Source organism: Heterodontus francisci, chromosome 4 (assembly GCF_036365525.1).
Source record: "Heterodontus francisci isolate sHetFra1 chromosome 4, sHetFra1.hap1, whole genome shotgun sequence".
NCBI lineage: Eukaryota > Metazoa > Chordata > Chondrichthyes > Heterodontiformes > Heterodontidae > Heterodontus > Heterodontus francisci.
Window position 1 is genome coordinate 176,488,798 of NC_090374.1, and position 23,451 is coordinate 176,512,248.

Sequence of the window (23,451 nt, forward strand, 5' to 3'; positions counted from 1 at the left end):
AAAGAATTGAGGCAGAGGTTATGATTTAAAATTATTGAACTCAACGTTGAGTCTGGAAAGCTGTAAAGTGCCTGAATGAAAGATGAGGTGCTGTTCCTCAAGCCTATACTGAGCTTCATTGAAACAATGTAGGAGGCCGAGGGCAGAGAGTTCGAGTGGGAGTGAGGCAGAGAATTAAAATGACAGGCGGCTGGAAGCTCAAAGTCACATTTCTGGATTGAACAGAGGTACACATCTATCGAATCTCCCCATAATCTCCTTTGATCCAAGGAGAACAACCCCAGCTTCTCCAACCTACGCTTGAAATAGGGTGGGAGGAGGCATGTGTGGAGCACAAACACTGTCATGGACAGTTTGGCCAAATGGCCTGTTTCTATGCTGTGCCTTCTATGTAATGTGGGTGTTTGTGAATATACATAGGATTAACCATTGAGGGTAGCAGTGAGTTAGATAGCAGTGCCACTACTGTAAAACTGTTCAAAGTACAAGAAGAAAGGAAGGCCTTGAATTTGCAGGGTTTTTGATGACAAACTGTCACCGTTGACTGTCATTACCCTTCTGGACTGCAATTTCAAGATTTAGCAGAAGCGCAGAAGAAAACGAGATTCCTGAAGTTGCATTCTGCCATTCACTGATCCACTACAGGCTGTGCTGTGGAAATCCCACCTGCCCACCACCTCCCAGAGCCAGCAATCAGCAAAATCAGTCGATGTGGTGAGAACATCCCCTGTTCCACTGCTATATTGTTGTTAAAAACCCCATGAAAAGCTACACCTTGTTCAATGAGGTGTAACTGGGTTTTTAAACAGCAATCTGAGTAATAACTATTGCTGAACAAACTCACCTGGCCCTGAAAAATCTGTTGCTAAATGTTGCCATTATGAGTAATTACTAGATTTTCTAAACTATATTTTTAAAATTTTTTTTTTTAAAGTTTATGATATTCAGCTTCTACCTTAACCCCATGTATATGTCCTAATCTTTATTTTGCTCTCTGTAAACATATGAAAAGTGATTTAGTTATTGGCGCTTTCATTTCCTGTTTGGCTGTCTGTGAGAATACTTTAATGCGATTGGCTGCTTGGACAGTTTGATAACATCACTGCAGCTCGATGCTGGGAAATCCCATTAAACTACGCTACAGTCCAGTACATGGTGAGTGAGTTAAAGTTCTTGGTGCAGAGGGCACTCGATCCTTCCAGGAGACTTTCTTCAAAGTCAGCCAGCAGTGAGCACTCTTGCTTCGCAGCTTTCTGCAAAATCCGGGCCAACAATTTGCATTGATATAGCGTCTTTTACAACCTCAGCACGTCCCAGAGTACTTTACAACCATTTAAGTACTTTTTGAAGTGTAGTCGCTGTTGTAATTTAGGAAACACGGCAGCCAATTTGCAAACAGCTAGATCCCACAAACAGCAATGTGATAATGACAGGATCATTTGATTTTTTTTTTTGTGTTGTTAATTGAGGGATAAACATTGACCAGGACACTGGGGGGAACTCCCCTGCTCTTCTTTGAAATAGTGGCCATGGGATTTTTTTTTTTTGCATCCACCCGTGAGGGCAGCAGGACTTTGGTTTAACATCTCATCCGAAAAACGGCACCTCTGACAGTGCTGCACTCCAAATACAGGTTACAACTTCTTATACATTCATTGAGGGAAACTAAGAGGCAAAGCAAGTGGTCAGTAAACAAACAGCCAGATTGGAAATCAATGATATTCATTACTACATTCAAGTATTAATGGATATGTTTGTAGTTGCACTTCACTCACAATATCCCCGTCTGGGTAAAGTGCTGCTTTCTGGATGCATTAAGAGCTCCTGTACACGAGCTCACTGTGGTGACACAGCTGGCATTGGAATCACTGGCTCCATTTGGAACGCTGACAGTGCTTCCCATCATGGTATGATCTGCAAGAGAATTCAAAAATATCGCAGCATGAAGGGTGGCTTGGATTTGACACAAAGCGTTTCATCCCATGAGCAGACCATTGTTTTCTCAAGTAGCTATATGTAATTAGGCAATGTTTGGTGAAAAGAAAGAAATGGAAGAAATAAAGAAAGAGAGAAAGAAAGAAACTTCCATTTATATAGCACCTTTCATGAACTCAGGAGGTCTTAAAGTGCTTTAAAGCCAATGAAGTACTTTTGAAGTGCACTCACTATTGTAATGTAGGAAATGCAGCAGCCAATTTGCACACAGCAAGCTCCCACAAAAAAATGATCATCTGTTGAGGTGCTGGTTATGGGATAACTACTGGCTAGGACACTGGGAGAACTCCCCTGCTCTTCTTCAAAATAGCGCTGAAGTACCTTTTACATCCACCTGAGAGGGCAGCAGGACTTCAGTTTAACATCCCACCCGTTAGTTGGCACCTCCATCACTGCACTGCAGTGCCAGTCTAAAATATGTGCTCAAGTCTCGGGAAGGGGCTTGAATCCACAACCTTCTTACTCAGAGGCAAGAGTGCTACCCACTGAAGCACAGCATACATTTTGTTGTTTTTATTCTCTTTGCTTACATACACGGTGCTTGATCTAATCCTAAGATTTATAACAACAGCTTGCAGTTATACCTTCGTCTTTGATGTAGTAGAACATCCCAAGGTGTTTCATAGGAGCATTATCAGACAACATTTGACACATAAGGAGATATTAGGATAGATGAACAAAAACTTAATCAAAGAGGATAGGCTTTAAGAAGCTTCTTAGAGGAAAAGAGGTAGTGAGACGGAAAGCTTTAGGAAGAGAATTCCAGAGCTTTAGGGCCTAGGCAGCTGAAGGCACGGCCACAAATGGTGGAGTGATTAAAATTGAAGATGTGGAAGAGGCCAGAATTGGAAGAGTGCAGAGATATTGGAGGGTTATAGGGCTGGAGGAGATTACTGAGATAGGCAGGGCTGAGCCCATGGAGGGATTTGAAAACAAGGATGAAAATTTTAAAATTGAAGCAATCCTGGACCGAGAGACAATGTAGGTCAGCGAGCACGGGAGTGATGGGTGAACAAAACTTGGAGTGACATATGATACGAGCAGCAGAATTTTGGATGAGATGAATTTGACATTTCTGATACTCCAGGAATTGATCAATCCAGATAGAAATTGAATACAATGATCATTGAAGGTTTGGTCATCGTTTTCCCTGTTGTACATCTTCCAATCATGAAAATATTGTGAAATGCTGGGCAAATAGGACACACAACTCTTCAGTGTCAATAATGCAGACCTGATGCACTCTATATTAGTGTCTTGCTAATGCATTTACTTGGATGTGTGTTAAATATGACAAGCAACAAATGCCAAACATCCTGCCAACTCAGGAACCAAGGAGTTAAAATAGAGATCAGCCAAGATCTCATTGAATGGCGGAACAGGCTCGAGGGGCTGAATGACCTGCTCCTGTTCTTATGTCCTTAACTCAAAGTACCTGCTTGTTACATGTTCGTAGGCTTGCATAATCTGAGCTAAGTAAAACACATCTTCTCTCACATTCCTCATGCCAAAATGTATTTCCATTTTCTATCTGCCCTCTAGGAAAAAGCTGCACTTAACCAGTAGAAAGGAAGTGCCTGTACATTGGAGCAAGGTTCATTTCATCAAAGACCTTTGCCTTCCTCTTGAGAAAAAAGGCACTGGAGATTCTGGGCTTGGGGAAATTGAGGGAATGGGGAGATCGAACATGGGAGCCTTCTTCAAAATCATGGGTGGTATCATCCTTTGCTAATAATTCTTCATCTCCTGACTCACTCACTCACTCACTCTGTTGTGAATAGATCTACAACCGAATATAGCAGTATATTGTACCACCCAAGCTCTATTTCGAAGGCTTGAAACTACTTTCAGCTGTTGTAATTTTCTTTGAGTCAATTTATTAGGCAGGACAATGGAAACTATTGTTTTGTGGAACTTGCATGACGTGGGAGTTTCTGAGAACCATAACTATCCAGGAATCATGCAGCTAGTATCCCCACATGAACGCGCTTGAGCTCAAAGTTACTGAGTTTGTGAAAGTTATTGAGTTAGTGATATGGCAGGGGAATGAATTGTTAAACAGGTCCCACTCCAAGAACACTAGACATCTCTAGAGTTACAGGAGCAACTCAATGGATGGCAATACAACAGTAAGAAAAGTTTGGACCAGACCAATGTGTCAAGGAATTCAATTCAAATACAAGCATCCTGTGGGATAGTTTTCAGTGCATGTTTGATTGGCAGGTTTATTTGTGCAAAGCAAATGTTCTTTTGAATCTTGTGACTAGCTGGCCCTCCAATGTAGTTAAGAGAAAGACAGTTTGTGTTCTTGAATATCATTAAAGAAGGATGGAACTATCACGGGGAAACCAGACAACAGTCAGTCTGACACTGTAAACAAAAATCTGCATATCCGTGCCTTTATATATTACATAGAGCATATATTCTGTGCAACTGGCATAGCCAATTTATACATGTCGGTAAAAGCATAAGGAATCCAATAAATAATCCATCAGCTTTATGTCTACAGCTATCAACTTTACAACAATGTACAAACCTTGCTTAATTTGATTGAAGTCAATTATCCAGCTTTCGTCCCACAACATCTTTTGCTTCTGGTACTGAAACCACTAAAATTTAAAAAAAGAGGGAAAGGTCCAATGATGCTGCATACTTTATGTTAAGATCCATTATCATTGCAGTTTGCTTTATGGAAATAGGTAGAAGATAGTGGAGAACATCAGAAGAAGACCTACCACTATGGTAAGGATGAAGCCAGCACACACCAGTGAGATGGGGAAACTTATGGCAATTTTGATGGTGGCAGTGCAGTCACCACAGTCTGCTGGACATGTGGAGCACATTTCATCCTCGTCACAGTTACCATCTCCACACACTCAAAACAGTAACAGAAAGATGATATTAGAATATTGTTTCACCTCCTCGTGCTTGAATTACATATACATAGAATTACATATTACAGATAAAGTACAGCACAGAAACAGACCATTCAGTCCAACTGGTGTTAATGCTCCACACGAGTTTCCTCTCACTCTATCAACATATCCTTCTATTCCTTTCTCCCTTATGTTCTTATCTAGCTTCCCGTTAAATGCATGGACACAAGTCTCCTCAACCACTCCATGTCATAATGCGCTCCACATTCTAACCATTCTCTGGGTAATTAAGTTTCTCCTGAATTCCCTATTGGATTTGTTTGTGTCCATCTTACATTTACATGTTCGGCTATTCAAAATGACCACCGTTCTTCTAATATCTACAAATTTAATTGAGATTGGAAGCTGTCCACAATTTCAGTAGAAAATATTTTTTGTACAGTTTATTTTGTGAACTTTGGGATTCACAAAGGCACATTGGAGAACTATAGTCACAAAGGCTGTGGAGGCCTGAACGATATAGCACCTTTCACAACCACAGGATGTCCCAAAGTGCTTTACAGCCAATGAAACACTTTTAGAAGTGTACTTACTGTTGTAATGTAGGGAAAGGCATCAGCCAATTTGGCACAGCAAGCTCCCACAAACAGCAATGTGAGAATGACCAGATGATCTCTTTCTTTAGAGATGTTGGCTGAAGGATAAATAATGGCCAGGACTCTTCTTTGAAATAGTACCTGGGATCTTTTGCGTCTACCTGAGAGGGCAGACGGAACCTCGTTTTAACATCTCCCTCAAAAGACAGCACCTCTGACAATGCAGCACTCCCATAGTACATGTGGGGTCTTAAAGCAATGCAAACCAAATGAGGGCTGATTTACACTTGCAGATGAAACTCAGCTTTTGCAAGCAAAAGGGGTCGAACTATTGAGATGATATTGTTCCACTAAAATTATTCCAATTTTGTACTTTTTATATTAGAACCAACTCTTACAGCGATGCACAGTACATTTTAGTTTGAATTACCTCTTGCAGGTAACACTGTGGTTTTAGCCTCCAATGCAGCTTGCATTCGGCCCACCTTGATGTGAGCTATTAAGGAAGTTACACCAAGATGGACAAGGACCACCTACATTCAGAAAACAACAGTAAATAACATCACTACATTCTTAAACCTGTGCAATATTCTACACATTGACAATTGTCCTCCCTTTCTAAAATAACTGGGTTGCCCCAGTACAATCAACTGAATACCAAATAAAATTGTATCCCATTTTAAAGGGGCACAACTAATAAAGAACTTAACCATAAATAACACAAAGGAAACTGATAAACTTAAATAACAATATTATTGTTGGTGTCCAGTGTGCACACCAATCCCGGGTTCCGGAAGGCCTCAATGCTCCCACCCAGGCACTAACCAGGCCTGACTCTGCTTAGGACCAAACGGATCAGGTACAACTGTGGAAGTCACAACTGTACAGAATTTAATAGGAGGCAGGCCGTTAATTGGTTAGTTCACACGTCTCAGTCTGCATGGCAGTGCATTTGGAAGAGCAGCTCTATGATGCGGTGATCACTTGAAGCCAAGCAGTGTTTCACTTATGGCAATGAAAATTCATCAACCTGAATCGTTGAAGGGGCAATTTTAGCAGAACCCCCTGTTGTGAAACTGAGGTTATTGGGTATGACTCTGTGCGGACCCTGCCCGATATTACTGTCCATTGAATTCAGTCAAGACGAATGTAGGGAGGGATGTAAAACTGCCATTCCCCCCACAATCCCGGGGAGTCCCGCCCAGCGCTTTAGGTTAAAATTAACCCTGTTAACGCTGTTTTTTCCTCCACAGATGCTGCCTGATCTCTGGAGCGTTCCAAGTATTATTCTGTCTTTTATTTCACGCGTACACCATCTGGCTCAAACATTATTCTCCCAGATCATCAGTGCTATCTCACCATTTATATCCATTCCGGTGGCGTTTAACAGGTACATTGGAGGTTGAATGGGTACTTTTTAAACTCAGGTTTGACACAGCACCATGTGTCTCCATGTGATGTGTCAGAACCAAGTTGTGTGAACTGGGGGGCTCAAATACTTGCTTTCAAACTCCTCCATGGCCTCAGCCATCACTATGGCCGGAGTTTTACGCCACCCCAGCAGGTCGGATGGTGGCATGAGGGCAACGTAAAATTGAGTGGCAGGCTCCGGGAGGCCTAACTGCCCTGATTCCGCCTCCGACCAAGTTTACGGAGGTCCGGCGGTGGGTGAGAAGCAGTCTGCCCGCCCGAGGCCAATCAAGATCCTTAGGTGGCCACTTAACGGCCACTTAAGGGCCCTCGCCCACCTCCACGGGTATTTTACCCATGGCAAGCGGGTGTGCCGGGGACGTGAAAGGCCGCCCAGCTGTAGCTGCCGGCCTTTCCGCACCCCGGGGGGAGTGGGGGTTGTGCCTGGCAATCAGGCACAGGGTGCCCGATTGAGGGCCGCCCCCTCCTCCCAACCCAACCCCAGGATCCAAGACGCGCCCCCCCCCCCCAAACGACCACCCTAACCTCACCAAGACATGACCGATCCCCCGGTGAGGCAACCCAAACTTACCTTCAGTACCGGTTCCTTGGTATCCTCCTCGGTTGGTGGGGATGCAGTCCCAGCAGTGGCCACTGCTACCGGTGGCGCTGCTGAGACTAAGAGCTGCCCACCTGCTGATAGGCCGGCAGCTCACTGAGGCGGGACCTCCTCCCTCAAGTGGGTGTAAGTCCCACCTCGGGCCAATTAAAGCCCGGGGATCCGTAAAATACGGGACGGATCCCCAGGCTGGGTGGAAGTGGTTTCGGCACCGACATTTACATCGGCGTCCGGCTCCAGTCCGCCCAGCGTAAAATTCCGGCCTATCTCTCTAACCTCCTCCAGCACTACAACCCTCCCAGGTGGCTTGCTCCTCCAATCTGGCCTCTTGCACATCCCCAATTTTCATCGCTCCCCATTTATGCCTTCAGCTGCCTGGTTCATAAGCTCTGTAATTCCATTTCTAAACCTCTCTGTCTCTCTTTCATCCTTTTAAGATGCTCCTTTAACCCACTTCTTTAACCAAGCTTCTGGCCAACTGTACTGCTATGTCCTTATGTGACTTGCTGTCAAATTGTGTTTGATAATGCTCTGGTGAAGCCTCTTGGGGTGTTTTACTATGTCTAGGGTGCTGTATAAATCCAAGTTGTTGTTGTTGGGGCAGTCTTCAGAAAATAGTTTAGACAACACTGAAGTTGCAGCATAAATTCATCCAACGTTTCTTCATTTGGGGGACCCTGCACCCTCGTTCTATCTCTTAGTCCCAATGAGAATGGTTTTTAGTGAGGAGCTTCAATTTGCACAGTTCATTTATATACTTACTTAAACAAAAACAGTTTAACCAGGTCACTAAGCTATCCAGGTCTTGGGGCTCCCACGTTTTTGATTTTTCCAGCAGCTCTCCCTCTCCCCGCTGACCTTTCCCCTGATGTTGGACAATGCCATCTTTTCTGATGGGAAGTGGGCAGCCCCATATGCATTCCCAACCTGCAAAAGGCTTGTTTCTTGTGGTCTTGCCCATTACATATGGCTTTGAAATGTGGATTGAATTATGCCTTTGTTGGCCCAATTATACCTCGGCTTCAGCTGAAGGCTCCATTGGGTCTTGCTTTCACACCATGGGATAGTGACTAGTAGGTGTTTATTTACTTTCAAATAAAAATGTGTTTTGATGGCCTGGAGCATTGGAGAGGAATTTCTGACATTTTTATTCCTCACAAATTTGCCTGAGTTTTTTAATTTGATTTCTCGCCACTCCCAGGTTTTCACATGGTTTCACCTGGGCTGGACGGTATATGATGTAATGCACAAGATATCACAATTGTGTAGGACAGACTGGATGGACTATAGAATCATAGAATGACACAGCACAGGAGGTGACCATTCAGCCCACCGTGCCATTACTGGTTCTCTGAATGAGCTATCTAATTAGTCCCCCTTCCACTGCCCTTTCCCCATCGCCCTGCAGATGTTTCCCCTTCAAGTATTTATCCAATTCCCTTTTGAAAATTATTACTGAATCTGCTTCCTCCACCCTTTCAGGCAATGCATTCCAGATCCTAACAACTCGTAGTGCGAAAAATATTCGAAATGTTTCCTGACAATTCAGAGCATACGCAAAGCGATCGCCGATGACATCAGTGTGTCCAACCATTTGCCAGCTTGCCAGTAAGGGTCCGCGCATGTGCGCATCAACGTCAGCACGCGATGAGATCCCAGTATTGCCTCACCCCTCAATGGCTGTGATCGCTGCCTCCATCGCCTCCAACAGTACCCTGCTGCCTCTGTCTCAATCGCCGCTTCTCTTCCCACTCCCTCCCGCAATCACCACCTCAATCGCCACTTCAGAATGTTCACTGCTCCACCCCACCATTCTCTCCCGTCCCCACCTGCTCAAGACTGCACCTGACTGCTTGCCATTTGCTTCCCGCCTCGCTGCACCCTCCCTCTGCCCCTGCCGCTTCTCCAGGTGGGAAGCAAGTAGCGGGAAGGAACAGTGAGCATATAGGTGCAGGAGAGAACAGTGGGATGGAAGGCGAGCAGTCTGAAGTAGCAGGAGGGAGCGGCAAGAAGGCAAGTATGGGAGGGAGCGGGGAAGTGAAGCAGCAATCGCACAAAGGAGTGGGAAACTGAATGCAACGATTAAGGCAGCGATCACAGGAGGGAGCAGGTTACTGTTGTGGGGTGGGGTGGGGTGGTGACGATTGCAGCCATTAAGGGGTGAGGCAATACTGGGATCTCATCGCGTGCTGACGTTGATGCGCACATGCGCGGACCCTTACTGGCAAGCTGGCAAATGGTTGGACACACTGATGTCATCGGCGATCGGAGAAGCAGAGTTAACGTTTCAAGTCTGTTACCGTTCTGATGAAAGGTCACAGACCTGAAATGTTAACTCTACTACTCTCTCCACAGATGCTGCCAGACCTGCTGAGTATTTCCAGCACTTTCTGTTTTTATTTCAGCCAAAAATATTACCTCATCTCCTCTCTGATTCTTTCATTAATCTTTTTCCTCAGGTTACTGACTCTTCTACCATTTACTCTGTCAAAACCCTTCATAGTTTGGAACACCTCTATTAAATCTTCCCTTAACCTTCTCCAGTCTCTTAACATAACTGATGTCCTTTATCCCTGGTGCCAGTCTGGCAAATCTCCTCTGCACCCTCTCTAAGACTGCAGAGTCTTTTCCTGCCAGTCATTGTTCGTACCTTGGCAGTCCAATTTATTTGACTCATTTTCCCTGCTGTGGATATTGTGTGGGTAACTATCTGACCATCATCAGGGATCCATGGTCCACAGATCCCCCCTTTCACCTTCATCGAAGAAAAAAAAAAGTACGTTAAACATTTTTCAATAATATGGGATATATTTTGAGATATTTCAGCAACTAAATCTTTTTATGCTTTGTATTTATATGTACATAAAAATAAATTCTGCCTAAGGACATGCTGAGAATGAATAATGTTTCAAAAAGTGTTTTAACTTCTCAAGGGGGTTGGGTCTCAATGCTAGAGAATGGAACACCAATCATTGTGGAGTATTCCCAAGCCTGGGCTTAGCCTATTGAAGGAATGGTGATCCTATATAAATGGCCGAAACTCAGTGATTCCAATGGCTTTGAGGCTCAACACTTACTGGCTCATAAGATATTTATGGATAAGGAAGGCTGTTTGGCTCATCTTAATTCATCCACCCAGAAAGATCTTAAATCCCCTCTCCTGTCTATTGCAAAATCCCACTGTATTTTAAATGATTTCAGGGGTTTTGCTTCTACTACTTTATCTGAGAGCCCGTTTCACATGTTAATCAATCTTTGAGTGAAGAATTTCTTGACATCAGTACGAAACTTACCTTTTGTTAGTTTTAATCTCTGTCCCTTTGATATATTCTGAGAGTTTAATTTAAAGTATTAGTCCAGATTTGCAATTTTCTATTCCCTTAACTGTTTCATACATTTCTATAAGATTGCCTCTCAGACACATTTTCTACTGCATGGAAGACCCAAGTTATAGAATCATAGAAAGGTTACAGCACCGAAGGAGGCCATTCGGCCCATCATGTCCGTGGCTGCTCTCTGCAAGAGCAACACATCTAGTCCTGCGCCCACGCCTTTTCCCCATAGCCCTGCAAATTTTCTCTCTTCAGATAATGAGCCAATTCTCTTTTGAAAGGCAGGATTGAACCTGCCTCCCCCACACTCTCACTGTGTAAAATTTTAGTAAAGTTTTTCTTCATGTCAGCCCCTGATGATTTCTGCCGTCCATCCTCAAAGCTTAGCTTGCTTGACATGAGGATCAATTTCATGGCTCTTTTCTGGATTCCTTTCAGCTCTCAAATGTCTCTTTGCTTCTTGGAGATAAGAACTGAAAGCCGTGAGTGAGGTCTAACCAGAGATCTGTACAGTTTAATTATGACTTTCTCTGCCATGTATTCTACAGTTTCCTCTATTGAAACATAGAAATAACTTATATTTATATAGAACCTTTCACATCGTCTGGACATCTTAAAGTCTTTCATAGCCAATGAAGTGCTTTTGAAGTGTAGTCACTGTTGTAAAGTAGGGAAGCGTAGCAGCCAATTTGTGCACAGCAAGCTCCTACTGACACTAATGAGATAAATGACCAGTTAATCTTTTTTTAAGTGATGTTGACTAGCACAATGAGAGAATCCCCTGCTTTTCTGTGAAGGACACTATGGGAGTTTTTTTACATTCATTTGATAGGGAAGACAGGGCCACAGTTTAATATCTCATCTGAAACTCAATGGCTGGGAAATGGTAAATAATCTGACCATAGCAGCACTTGCAGCATTCTTAGCCTAAAGATGGTAGCATCAGGACCATGAGAAATTGGTCTGGCAGACTCACTTGTCTATGACTGGCAAGCTGTAGGTGCCAATTGCAGCTACTGAAGCAGCTGGCTGTTCATGAGGTGAAGGGAGAGCAGTCGGCTGAGATTTCAACCAGGGCACAAGCTAAGTCTGCAGTGCGAGATCGGTTAGAAAGGTAATTGGCAAGGGGGTAAATGTGGGCCAGTAACATGAAGGCAGCCTCCCGTGATCCCTTTATGGACCACTGTGCATCCCAGAACACAGATTTTAGATTTGGCCCATCGAAATTTCAGATTGAATTGCAACTGAACTCTGTTCAGAAGGAGCCCATTCAGTCCATCAGCACTTTGAAAGAGCTATCCAATTAATCCCACTCCCTTCCCCTTGCCTCATCGTCCTGAAAATGTTTCCTTTTTCAAGTATTCCACTTTGTAAGTTATTATTGAATCTGCTTCCACCACCCTTTCAGGCAGCGCATTCCAGATCACAACAACTTGCTGCATAAACGTTTTTATCCTCATCTTTCCTTTGTTTCTTTTCCTGCCACTGGAAACAGTTTCGCCTCATTTACCCTATTAAAACCCCTCATTATTTTGAACACTGCTATTAAATCTCGCCTTAGCCTTCTCTGCTTTTAGAAGAACAATCCCAGATTCTCTACTCTTTCTACTCTCCATATATCTCAAGTCCCTCTCCCATCTCCCATTCTAGAAAATCCTCTCTGCACCCTCTCCAAAGCCTCAGAATGCACATCTCTTTGGGAAAGGTAATCATCTTGGAATTCATAGAAACAAGTACAGCAAGCTTTTGGAAGATTCTCACAACAGTAGTTTTAGGCATAAACAAACACTTTTTGCACTACTTTTAAGAGTACCAGTTAATACGTTCTATTAACTTCCTGTCTCTATTATTTGAACTCATGTCCAATAACTGGGTTAAGTACTGCCTTAAGGAAAGAAAGTACTTAATGGAAGTATGTTAATATGTTGCCCACATTACCACAGGGACTACACTTCAGAACTATTTCATTGGTTGGGGACATGCTGACATCATGAAAGGCTTTGTAGAAATGCAAGTCTTTCTTCTTTTAACTCATGCCCAAAGTTATTGTGGGGTAGGTCACACACTCCAATGAGCACATGTGAAAAAAGACTCCACTCCAAAAAATGGAACAGATAAATCACTGAGCAAGTCAGTGAGTAAACATACTCGACATTATATCCAATAATAAATCAAAGAGATTGTATGGTGCTGAGGTTATCAGCTCCAATAAAGACACAGATCACTAACCTACTGCCTATACTCTTTCTATCGCACAGATACAAGGGGGAGTTTAATAATGTGTATATAGAATATTTCTACCTAGAGAGTCTCAGACGAGGCAGGGATCTGATCACTAACCATAAAAGCAAGCGGGCAAGAGTGTATGTTGGCATGATGCACACAGCAATTGTCTTCATTTGCATTCTTCCAGTTTGAGGGGCATTCCTTGTCTTCACAGAAAGCCTTGGCTTCTGCAGGATTGCTAGATGTAACAAAACAGATCAGTTGAGTTAATTACAGAAGGCGAGAAGATATTTTTAATAGATTTCACTTTCATGTTGACCAAGCTTGAGATGTAGAAAAGAAATCTGTGGACTTTCTGTTAAACTCTGCTATCCTTCATAGTCATGTTTGTAGTGCAGAGGGGTATCAATGCTGGGAAGTGGAACCCTTTAATTTCAATCATCCAGTATCAAGCTCTTACAGGTCTGTTACAGCACAGTAAGATACAGAGCAAGTTCCCTCCACTCTTCCCAAGAAACTTGCATTGATCTCAATGAAGGACTCTTAAACAGACCAATGTGACAACTTTCCCCCAACTCCCATCCTTGGCTCCTTCAGCATGACATTGGGATTTAGGGCTGTTTTATATTACAGACCCATGCCCACTACAAACTGGATTGAGACCAGCCAGTCACATTTCACAGAGCATCCTTGCAGCCAGCAGACAGAGGATACTTTTAATCCATCAGTCTAGCCTGGTTTTGAACACAGGCTCCCACTGGTGAAAGCTGAGTGTCTAATATGCTGTGCCACCCTAGTTCCCTTATATGGGATATGCTAAAGATAAAATTAAAATTGCAAATAAATCTCACATCAAAATCAAAGAACCTTAACTATCTTCTCCGATACTATTGGGCACCCGGAAATTGTAAGCGCATATTTTTGGTAATTTATGATTTATTTATAATAAGTTTTAAACACACTTTGTTTTATCTGAGCGAAGTGCAGATTTATCTGATCATTCTGTGCACTACCAGCAACAATTTGCATTTACGTAGCACCTTTAACATAGTAAAAGGTGCTTCACAGGGCGTAATCAGATACAATTTGACAGCAAGCCACAAAACCAGATATTAGGACAGGTAGGATTTCAGGAGGATTTTATAGGAGAGAGAGGTGGAGAGATTTAGGGAGGGAATTCCATAGCTTAGGGACTAGGCAGCTGAAGGCACAGTCGCCAATAGCAGATCAATGAAAAGTACACATTGGAACTGATTTACTCCCTTTGTGCTTTATAAGGTGAGAATTGCTAGACTACAGCAGCTGTTTGGATGCTGTGCATGTAACTAATCAGTGTCTTTCTCAAATAAATCTGAGTAAAATATATTTCGTACCGAAGTGTCAGCAGCCTCTGCTACTATTCCTGATTTACCAATGTTAGGATTTATTTCATTGCTGCTCTGAGGTGGACCAGGGTATCGAAGCATAATCTGTTTTCCATCCTTTCTGTCCGAATATACAAGGAGGATAATTGAAGGAAAGTGAGAGGTGAAATTGAAAGGCATGATGTACCATATTGACATACATAAAGGTCTACCTTCCATATAAGGTGCACCCTTCCCAGATAAACATAATAATTATTACTAACTCAAACAGATTGCAACCTTAACTTAAAATGTTCATTTAGTGTCATTAATTTATTTAATCACCAGGTCACTAAAGTATCAACTGTGGCTCAGTGGGTAACACTTTCACCTCTGAGGCAGAAGGTTGTGGGTTCAAGTCCTACTCCAGGGCTTGAGCACAAAATTCAAGGCTGATGCTTTAGTGCAGCACTGCATTGTTGGAGATGGTGCCTTTCAGATAAGACATTAAACCCAGGTTCCCACCTACCCTTTCAAGTGGATGTAAAAGATCCCATGGCATGATCTTGAAGAAGAGCAGAGGAGTTCTCCTGCATCCTCGTCAACATTTATCACCAAAGCATATTATCTGGTCATTTATTTCATTGGTTTGTGGGATCTTGCTGTGTGCAAATTGCCTACCACATTTCCTACATTATAACAGTGGCTACACTTCAAAAGGACTTCATTAGCGGTAAAGCACTTTGGGACGTCCTGTGGTCACAAAAGGCGCTATATAAATGCAAGTCTTTTTTATATTTGTTCCTTTCTGCAGCCTATTTGTGAGATAATAGTGCAGATGGAATTAGAACTACAGGAACAGAGATGAAGGGAGGCCAACTACCTGTTAGTAGAAAGTTTTATTCTTTTGGATGTCATTTAAAAAAAAATAAAGGCAGCACAGAACAGGGATCAAACGTGGCACTTTCCTGAGCAATTGATAAACTCGCTTAAACATTGGAAAAACTCACCCCCCAACCACCCCCGCCCTGCTTGAACACTCTATTAACACATCAAGCTGGTTAACACAAAAGGGAAAGTTCACTGATCCTGCAGTGGGAAGCCTTCACTCGGAAGGGTAGAAGGTGACGGAGAATTGGTGCGACAGTGTCTATGATTTGGATTCCCTTTCGTATGTGGATCCCAGTTGGGACTGTGTGATCAGTGAACAGAACCATACCCATCTACTTCAGCACAAATAACTTTACCAAGACAGCAGTACCCACACATGTGAGAGTATGCTGTTCTCCACCGCCCAGTGATAAAAATGATCTGTCACCGTTACTGCATAGGTCACGTTGAATTCTTCACCACTGAGCACCTTCTCTGAAGGTCTTTGCACCCAAGCCATCTCTAGACCTGCAGAAGAAAGAAATATATGTTTATTAAACAAGCAATGCTAAGGTTTTGATACAAGTTAGAAAAAAGGTTGCAAAATCCACTGAAGATATAAAGATTTGCATATATGTAGCTCCTTTCACAACCTCAGGCAGCCCAAAGTGCTTTATAGCCAATAAGGCACTTTTGAAATTGAATCACTGTTGGAATATAGGCAGCCAATTTGTGCACAGCAAGCTCCCACAAACACCAACGTTAACTCCTCTGCCCTCTGACCCATTGAGTGTTTCCAGCACTTTCTGGTTTCCTTTTAGACTTTCAGCATCTGCAGCGTTTTATCTTTTTCCCCTCTACATTAATCGTGGTCAGGAATCAGAGCCTGCCAGAGCCCAACAGATGTGTTCGGGAATAAACTAAAAGGGAATAAACCTTTGGCGGGAAATAATCCTTTGTGAAAATCAGCCTTCTTTCCTAAGATTCTTAACTTTTTCTCTCACATTCACATTCCGAGTTGAACTGTTGCTTTTCCCCATATACCAGTGATTCCAGTTCAGAATGAATTCATTCGCATGTTTTAAGAGAATCTGAGATCATAAAATCTAGGTCTTTCTACACACGGTGTTGGCTCATTGTAAAACTGAATTAAAGGCAAGGCAAAACAACAAAATACTAATTGTTAACACTCTGCAGACAAGTATGGCTCTTGGCCTATCTAAATTATTTTCAGACATAAAATTAAATACTTGAAAATGAAAAATTTGCAGGGCTATGGGGAAAGAGCAGGGGAGTGGAACAAATTAGATAGTTCTTTTTAAAAAAAATTTAAAGCTTTTACAAGTTTATAAAAAGGTGAGTAGCTAAAGTAAATGTTGGTCCCTAAGAGGCAGAGACAGGATAAATGATAATGGGGAATGAGGAAATGGTAGAGACCTGCGTCTGTTTTCACATTAAAGATACAAATTATGTGCCAGAAATACAGGGTAACCAAGGTGCTAATAAGAGTGAGGAACGTAAACTAATAAATGAAAACAAGAAATGCTGGAACCACTCAGCAGGTCTGGCAGCATCTGTGGAAAGAGAAGCAGAGTTAACGTTTCGGGTCAGTGACCCTTTTTCGGAACTGACAAATATAAAAAATGTCACAGGTTATAAGCAAGTGAGGTGGGGGTGGGGCAAGAGATAACAAAGGAGAAGGTGTAGATTGGACAAGGCCAAAGAAAAAACAACTAAAAATGACAGTCCTGATCCCAACCGCCTCCTCTTTACTATGGGCGTCCAATCGCTCTACACCTCCATCCCCCACCAGGACGGTTTGAGGGCTCTCCGCTTCTTCCTGGAACAGAGGCCCAACCAGTCCCCATTCACCACCGCCCTCCTCCGCCTGGCTGAACTTGTTCTCACATTGAACAACTTCTCCTTCAACTCCACGCACTTCCTTCAAGTAAAAGGTGTCGCTATGGTTACCCGCATGAGTCCTAGTTATGCCTGTCTTTTTGTGGGATATTTCGAACATTCTTTGTTCCAGTCCTACTCAGGCCCCCTCCCCCAACTCTTTTACTGGTACATTGATGACTGTATCGGTGCCGTTTCCTGCTCCCGCCCCGAACTGGAAAACGTTATCAACTTTGCTTCCAATTTCCACCCTTCTCTCACCTTTACCTGATCCATCTCTGACACTTCCCTTCCCTTCCTCGACTTCTCTGTCTCCATCTCTGGGGATAGGTTGTCTACTAATATCCATTATAAGCCCACCGACTCCCACAGCTACCTCGACTATACTTCTTCACACCCTACCTCCTGCAAGGACTCCATTTCATTCTCCCAGTTTCTCCATCTTCGATGAATCTGCTCTGATGATGTTACCTTCCATGACGGTGCTTCTGATATGACCTCCGTTTTCCTCAACCGAGGATTCCCCCCCACTGTTGTTGACAGGGCCCTCAACCGTGTCCAGCCCATTTCCCGCACCTCTGCCCTCAACCCTTCCCCTCCCTCCCAGAACCATGACAGGGTTCCCCTTGTCCTCACTTTCCAACCCATCAGCCTCCATATCCAAAGGATCATCCTCCGCCATTTCCGCCACCTCCAGCGTGATGCCAAAACCAAACGCATCTTCGCCTCCCTTCCCCTGTCAGCATTCTGAAGGGATTGTTCCCTCCGCGACACCCTGGTCCACTCCTCCATTACCCCCACCACCTTGTCCCCATCCCATGGCACCTTCCCCTGCAATCGCAGGAGGTGTAATACCTGCCCATTTACCTCCTCTCTCCTCACTATCCCAGGCCCCAAACACTCCTTTCAGGTGAAGCAGCGATTTACTTGTACTTCTTTCAATGTAGTATACTGTATTCGCTGCTCACAGTGTGGTCTCCTCTACATTGTGGAGACCAAGCGCAGACTGGGTGACTGCTTTTCGGAACACCTCCGCTCAGTCCGCAAGTAGGACCCTGAGCTTCCAGTTGCTTGCCATTTCAACACTCCCCCCTGCTCTCATGCTCACATCTCTGTCCTGGGATTACTGCAGTGTTCCAGTGAACATCAACGCAAGCTCGAGGAACAGCATCTCATCTACCGATTAGGCACACTACAGCCTGCCGGACCGAACATTGAGTTCAATAATTTCAGAGCATGACAGCCCCCCATTTTACTTTCATTTTTAGTTGTTTTTTCTTTTTTCTTTTTTACATTTTTTACAACCTTTTTTTTGCATTTATTTCATTTCATCTTAGTTCGTTCAGTTTGCTTACCCACTGTTTTTTTTCATGTCTGCACTTGCTGCTGTTCAATATTCAGTCCGTTAACACCTTTTCTGTACTAATGCTTTGTCTTTCAACACACCATTAACATATTGTTTGCCTTTGCTCCATGACCTTTTGGTCAGCTATGTGGCCTTGTCCAATCTACGTCTTCTCCTTTGTTATCTCTTGCCCCACCCCCACCTCACTGGCTTATAACCTGTGACATTTTTAATATTTGTCAGTTCCAAAGAAGGGTCACTGACCTGAAACGTTAACTCTGCTTCTCTTTCCACAGATGCTGCCAGACCTGCTGAGTGGTTCCAGCATTTCTTGTTATTATTTCAGATTTCCAGCATCCGCAGTATTTTGCTTGTAAACTAATAAATATCAGCAGAGAAAAAGTATTGGAGAAACATATGGGACAAAAGCTGATAAATCCCAGGACTTGATGGCCTACATCTAGGGTTCTAAAATAGGTAGCTGTAGAGATAGTGGATGCACTGGTTATGAATTTCCAAAATTCCCTAAATTCTAAAACAGTCCCAGCAGATTGGAAGTTAAAAAATGTAGCATCACTATTCAAAAAAGGAGGGAGAGAGAAAACAGGGAACTACAGGCTAGTTAGCCTGACATCAGTTGTCAGGAAAATGTACTTAGAAAACCATAGTATGATCAGACAGAGTTAACATGGATTTGCAAAAGGGAAATCATGTTTGACCAATGTATTTGAGGCTATAGCTAGTAGGGTAGATAAAGGGGATCCTGTAGATGTAGTATACTTGGATTTCTAAAAAGGCATTCAATAAGATGGCGCACAAAAGGTTAATATGCAAGGGCTCATGGAGTTGGGGGTAATATATTAGCATGAATGGAGGATTAATAACAGACAGGAAGCAGAGAGCAGGAATAAACGGACATTTTCAAGTTTGCAGGCTGTAACTAGTGGCATGCTGCAAGAATTAGTGCTGGGGCCTCAGCTACTTACAACCTATATTAATGTCTGAGACAAAGACACTGAGAGTAATGTATCTAAGTTTGCTGATCATACAAAGCTAGGTGGGAATGTAAGCAGTGAGGAGGGTACAAAGAGGCTGCAACGAGATATTGACACTTAAGTGAGTGGGCAACAAGTTGGCAGATGGAGTATAATGTGGGGAAGTGAGGTTATTCACTTTGGTAGGAAGAATAGAAGAGCAGAATATTTTTAAAAGATGTGAAACTTCTCAATGTCAATGTTCAGGGAGACTTGGGTGCACTTGTAATAAGAACACCAAAGGTTAGCATGCAGGTACAGCAAGCAATTAGGAAGGCAAATTGCACGTTGACCTTTATTGCAAGGGGATTGGAATACAAGAATAAGGAAGTCTTGCTACAGTGGTACAAGGCTTTGGTTAGACCACACCTGGAGTACTGCAAGTAGTTCTGAGGTATGCCTGGTGCTGCTCCTGACATGCCCTCCTGCACTCTTCATTGAACCAGGGTTGGTCTCCCGGCTTGATGGTAATGGTAGAGTGGGGGATATGCCAGATCATGAGGTTACAGATTGTGGTTGAGTACAATTCTGCTGCTGCTGATGGTCCACAATGCCTCATGGATGCCCAGTTTTGCATTGCTAGATTTGTTCAAAATCTATCCCATTTAACACAGTGGTAGTGCTACTCAACACGATGGAGAGCAACCTCAATGTGAAGACGGGACTTTGTCTCCACAAGGACTGTACGGTGGTCACTCCTGTCAATACTGTCATGAACGGATGCATCTGCTGCATGCAGATTGATGAGGACAAGGTCAAGTATATTTTTCCTTCTTGTTGGTTCCCTCACCACCTGCCGCAGATCCCAGTCTAGCAGCTATGTCCTTTAGGACTCGGCCAGCTCGGTCAGTAGTGGTGCTACCGAGCCACTCTTGGTGATTGACGTTGAAGTCCCCCACCCAGAGTACATTCTGCACCCTTTCCACTCTCAGTGCTTTCTCCAAGTGTTGTTCAACATGGAGCAGTACTGATTCATCAGCTGAGGGGGGTGGGGTGAGGGGCGGTAGGTGGTAATCAGCAGGAGGTTTCCTTGCCCATATTTGACCTGATGCCTTGAGACTTCATGGGGTCTGGAGTCGATGTTGAGGACTCCCAGGGTAACTCCCTCCCAACTGTATACCACTGTGCCACCACCTCTGCTGGGTCTGTCCTGTTCCTATGCCCCTACAAATAAAAAGTTGAAAGTGATCTCACTGGGGCCAGCCCAGGGACTTACGATCTGTAGCTTGCTCTATATCCTGCTGCTGGTTGTAGACAGGCACTATTCCAGACTAACAGGTGTATGTAGATATGTTCTGCCAGACTGGGTTCATTTTAGACCATGATTCATCTCCACAGATATATTGCTGCTGTGCAACAAACTGTCTGACTGACTGCACACCGGACATGGGCAGACTAGGCTTGTGTAAAACAGAGACTTGTAGTAAATGGTTGTTTTTCAGACTGGAGGATGGTAAACAGTGGTGTTCCCCAAGGGTCAGTGCTGGGACCACTGCTTTTTTGCTGTATATAAATGACTTGTAATACAGAGTAGAATCTCAAAATTTGATGATGACACCAAACCTGGAGGTGTGGCAAACAGTGAGGATGATAGGAACTGCTTGCAACAGGACATAGATAGGCTAGCAGAATGGGTAGACAGGTGGCAGATGGAATTTAATATTGACAAGTGTGTGGTGATGCATTTTGGCAGAAGGAATGGGGAGAGGCAAAATAGAGTTAATGGCACAGTTCTAAAGAGTGTGCAGGAACAGTGGGACTTTAAAGTTGGCAGAACATATTGAGAGAGTGGTTAGTAAAGCATATGGGATCTTGAGCTTCATAAACAGGCATTGAGTACAAAAGCTCCATCTCTCACTCCTCGCCCACTGACTTGTTAATCTGAACACCAGATGCTTATTAATGACACAATTAACCCCCGCCATGCAAACACCTCAATGTAACCTGGGATTGTAACCCATGGGTTGTAACCTATGGATTTTACCATATGGATTGTAAACTATGGCTTGTAACTTATGGATTGCAGCCTGTTCCAGCAACTAAGGTTCATGTTATTAACCGAGACAGATGTTACCCCTAAAACTGTTGCCCTGAAACAGATGTGAGGAAGGTTGTTGGGGAGGAAAATCACTGAGGGATCACTGTCAGTAATGAAGAAAAAAAACTGCATTGATGTAGCACCTTTCATGACCACCAGATGTTCCCAAGCACTTCACAGCCAAGGAAGTACTTCTGAAGTGTTGTTATTGTTGTAATGTAGGGAATGTATCAGCCAAAACATACACAGCAAGCTCCCATAAATAGCAATGTGATAATGACCAGGTAATCTGTATTTTTGATGTTGATCAAGAATTAAATATTGGTCAGGACACCAGGGAGAATTCCTCAGTTCTTCTTTAAAATACTGCCATGGGATTTTTTAAGTCCACCTGAGAGGGCAGATGGAGGCTTGGTTTAATAGCTCATCTGAAAGATAGCACCTCTGACAGTGCAGCACTCCCTCAGTACTGCACTGGACTGTCAGCCTAGATTTTCATGCTCGAGTCATGGAGTGGGGTTTAAACCCACAACCTTGCAACTTGGGAGAGAAAAAGAAGGCTTTGTGCTGGTACAGATTTCAAACTGCAGTAAAAGCAGTTTTTGACAATAATGAGTTAGAGAAGATCAATTTATATTGTGTTTCGGTACCAGTCTGCATCCTCAGACTATTCCAGATAGACTTAGAGGACACGTAACCTTGAGGCTGAATGGAGGCCTCAGCACCTGCTGGCTGGCACTGTCACTCGCCATCTCTTTCTGAACCTGCCTCATGGACCACAGACTATCATTTAATTCATATACTTTAACCACGTTAATGATGACTCCTCAACTTCTAATTGATTAAAAAAAGCCAGCATTTAATTTCCAGTTCTTGCCATTTTTCCCCCACTGCCATTAACCATTTAATTTCAATTCATATCTTGGAAAGACATTTGTTTTTAATTTGGTAAAATATTTTAAGTGCTTAAAATTTGAAAATGTGGCCTCCCATTCAAATTCACCAGTGATTTCTCAAGGTGAAAACCCCTCCTTACTTCCTCAATGAAAAGGATTGCTGTAAAATCTGTACTGATCATAAAAACACTGGAAATATACAGCAAGACACATAGGAAAATTCCCCGCAAACATGGACCCATCTCCTTTTAGCAAACAGCAGTGTTCCTGATCAATAGGAACTTTATAAAGGGAATTGGATATATACTTGAAGGGGAAACATTTGCAGGGCTATGGGGGAAGAGCAGAGGCAGTGGGGCTAATAGGATAGCGCTTTCAAAGAGCCAGCCTAGGCACGATGGGCCGAGTAGTCTCTTTCTGTGATATTATTTACGATCACGCCGGCTGCTTTGTAATGGGAAGTAAGACGGCAACTCACCCCCGCAGTCTATCATGTTGTATTCGTGTGGGTTTTCTAAGGGCCAGCAATCATACTCGGTGTTGTCCAGGTCATGCCACTGCCGTGTGCTTTTCGTTAGCATCGCCTTTCCAAAAAAAAAGACAAACCGTTCAGACCAAAATGTCACTTCTTCCAATGGTGACCTCCCCAGTAAAAAGACAGTAACACTGAACTCAAAACTTCCCTTTCACCAACTGAAAGCTCTTCCGAGCCGATACTGGATTTAAAGATTTATAATTGCAGGATATTTCGTTCCTGTTTTCAAACTCAGCTTCACGAACGAATATCATTTTATTTCTCCAATTTTCAACAAGCAGCGTCTAAACAGACGCTGCTTGTTGAAAATTGGAGAAATAAAAAGACGCCGTGATCTTTCTGGACTCATCTGTAAATTGTATTTTACATGTAAATAGGTATAGAGTACAAGTGGTTGATACACAAGTTGTTGAGAACACATGCATATATAAAACGTT

At 43.2% G+C, this 23,451-nt stretch overlaps 1 protein-coding gene across 3 annotated transcripts in view; it reads right to left on the reverse strand.

Moving 5' to 3' along the window:
* Positions 1–23,121, reverse strand: part of LOC137368755 (atrial natriuretic peptide receptor 1) — a 54,504-nt gene extending 31,383 nt beyond the window's left edge. Inside the window, exons 1-8 of one of the 3 annotated variants that reach the window (XM_068028949.1) lie at positions 22,958–23,121; positions 15,663–15,795; positions 13,169–13,292; positions 10,147–10,251; positions 5,898–6,000; positions 4,731–4,870; positions 4,532–4,604; positions 1,776–1,914 (exon numbers count right to left, since the gene is read on the reverse strand). In XM_068028949.1, the coding sequence (XP_067885050.1) occupies positions 1,776–1,914; positions 4,532–4,604; positions 4,731–4,870; positions 5,898–6,000; positions 10,147–10,251; positions 13,169–13,292; positions 15,663–15,795; positions 22,958–23,060 (920 nt within the window). In that variant the 5' untranslated portion in view covers positions 23,061–23,121. Of the gene's footprint in view, positions 1–1,775; positions 1,915–4,531; positions 4,605–4,730; positions 4,871–5,897; positions 6,001–10,146; positions 10,252–13,168; positions 13,293–14,427; positions 14,459–15,644; positions 15,796–22,957 lie in introns of those variants that run through there. The other 2 variants (XM_068028948.1, XM_068028950.1) reach the window with 2 other exon arrangements.
* Positions 23,122–23,451: the final 330 nt, after the last annotated feature.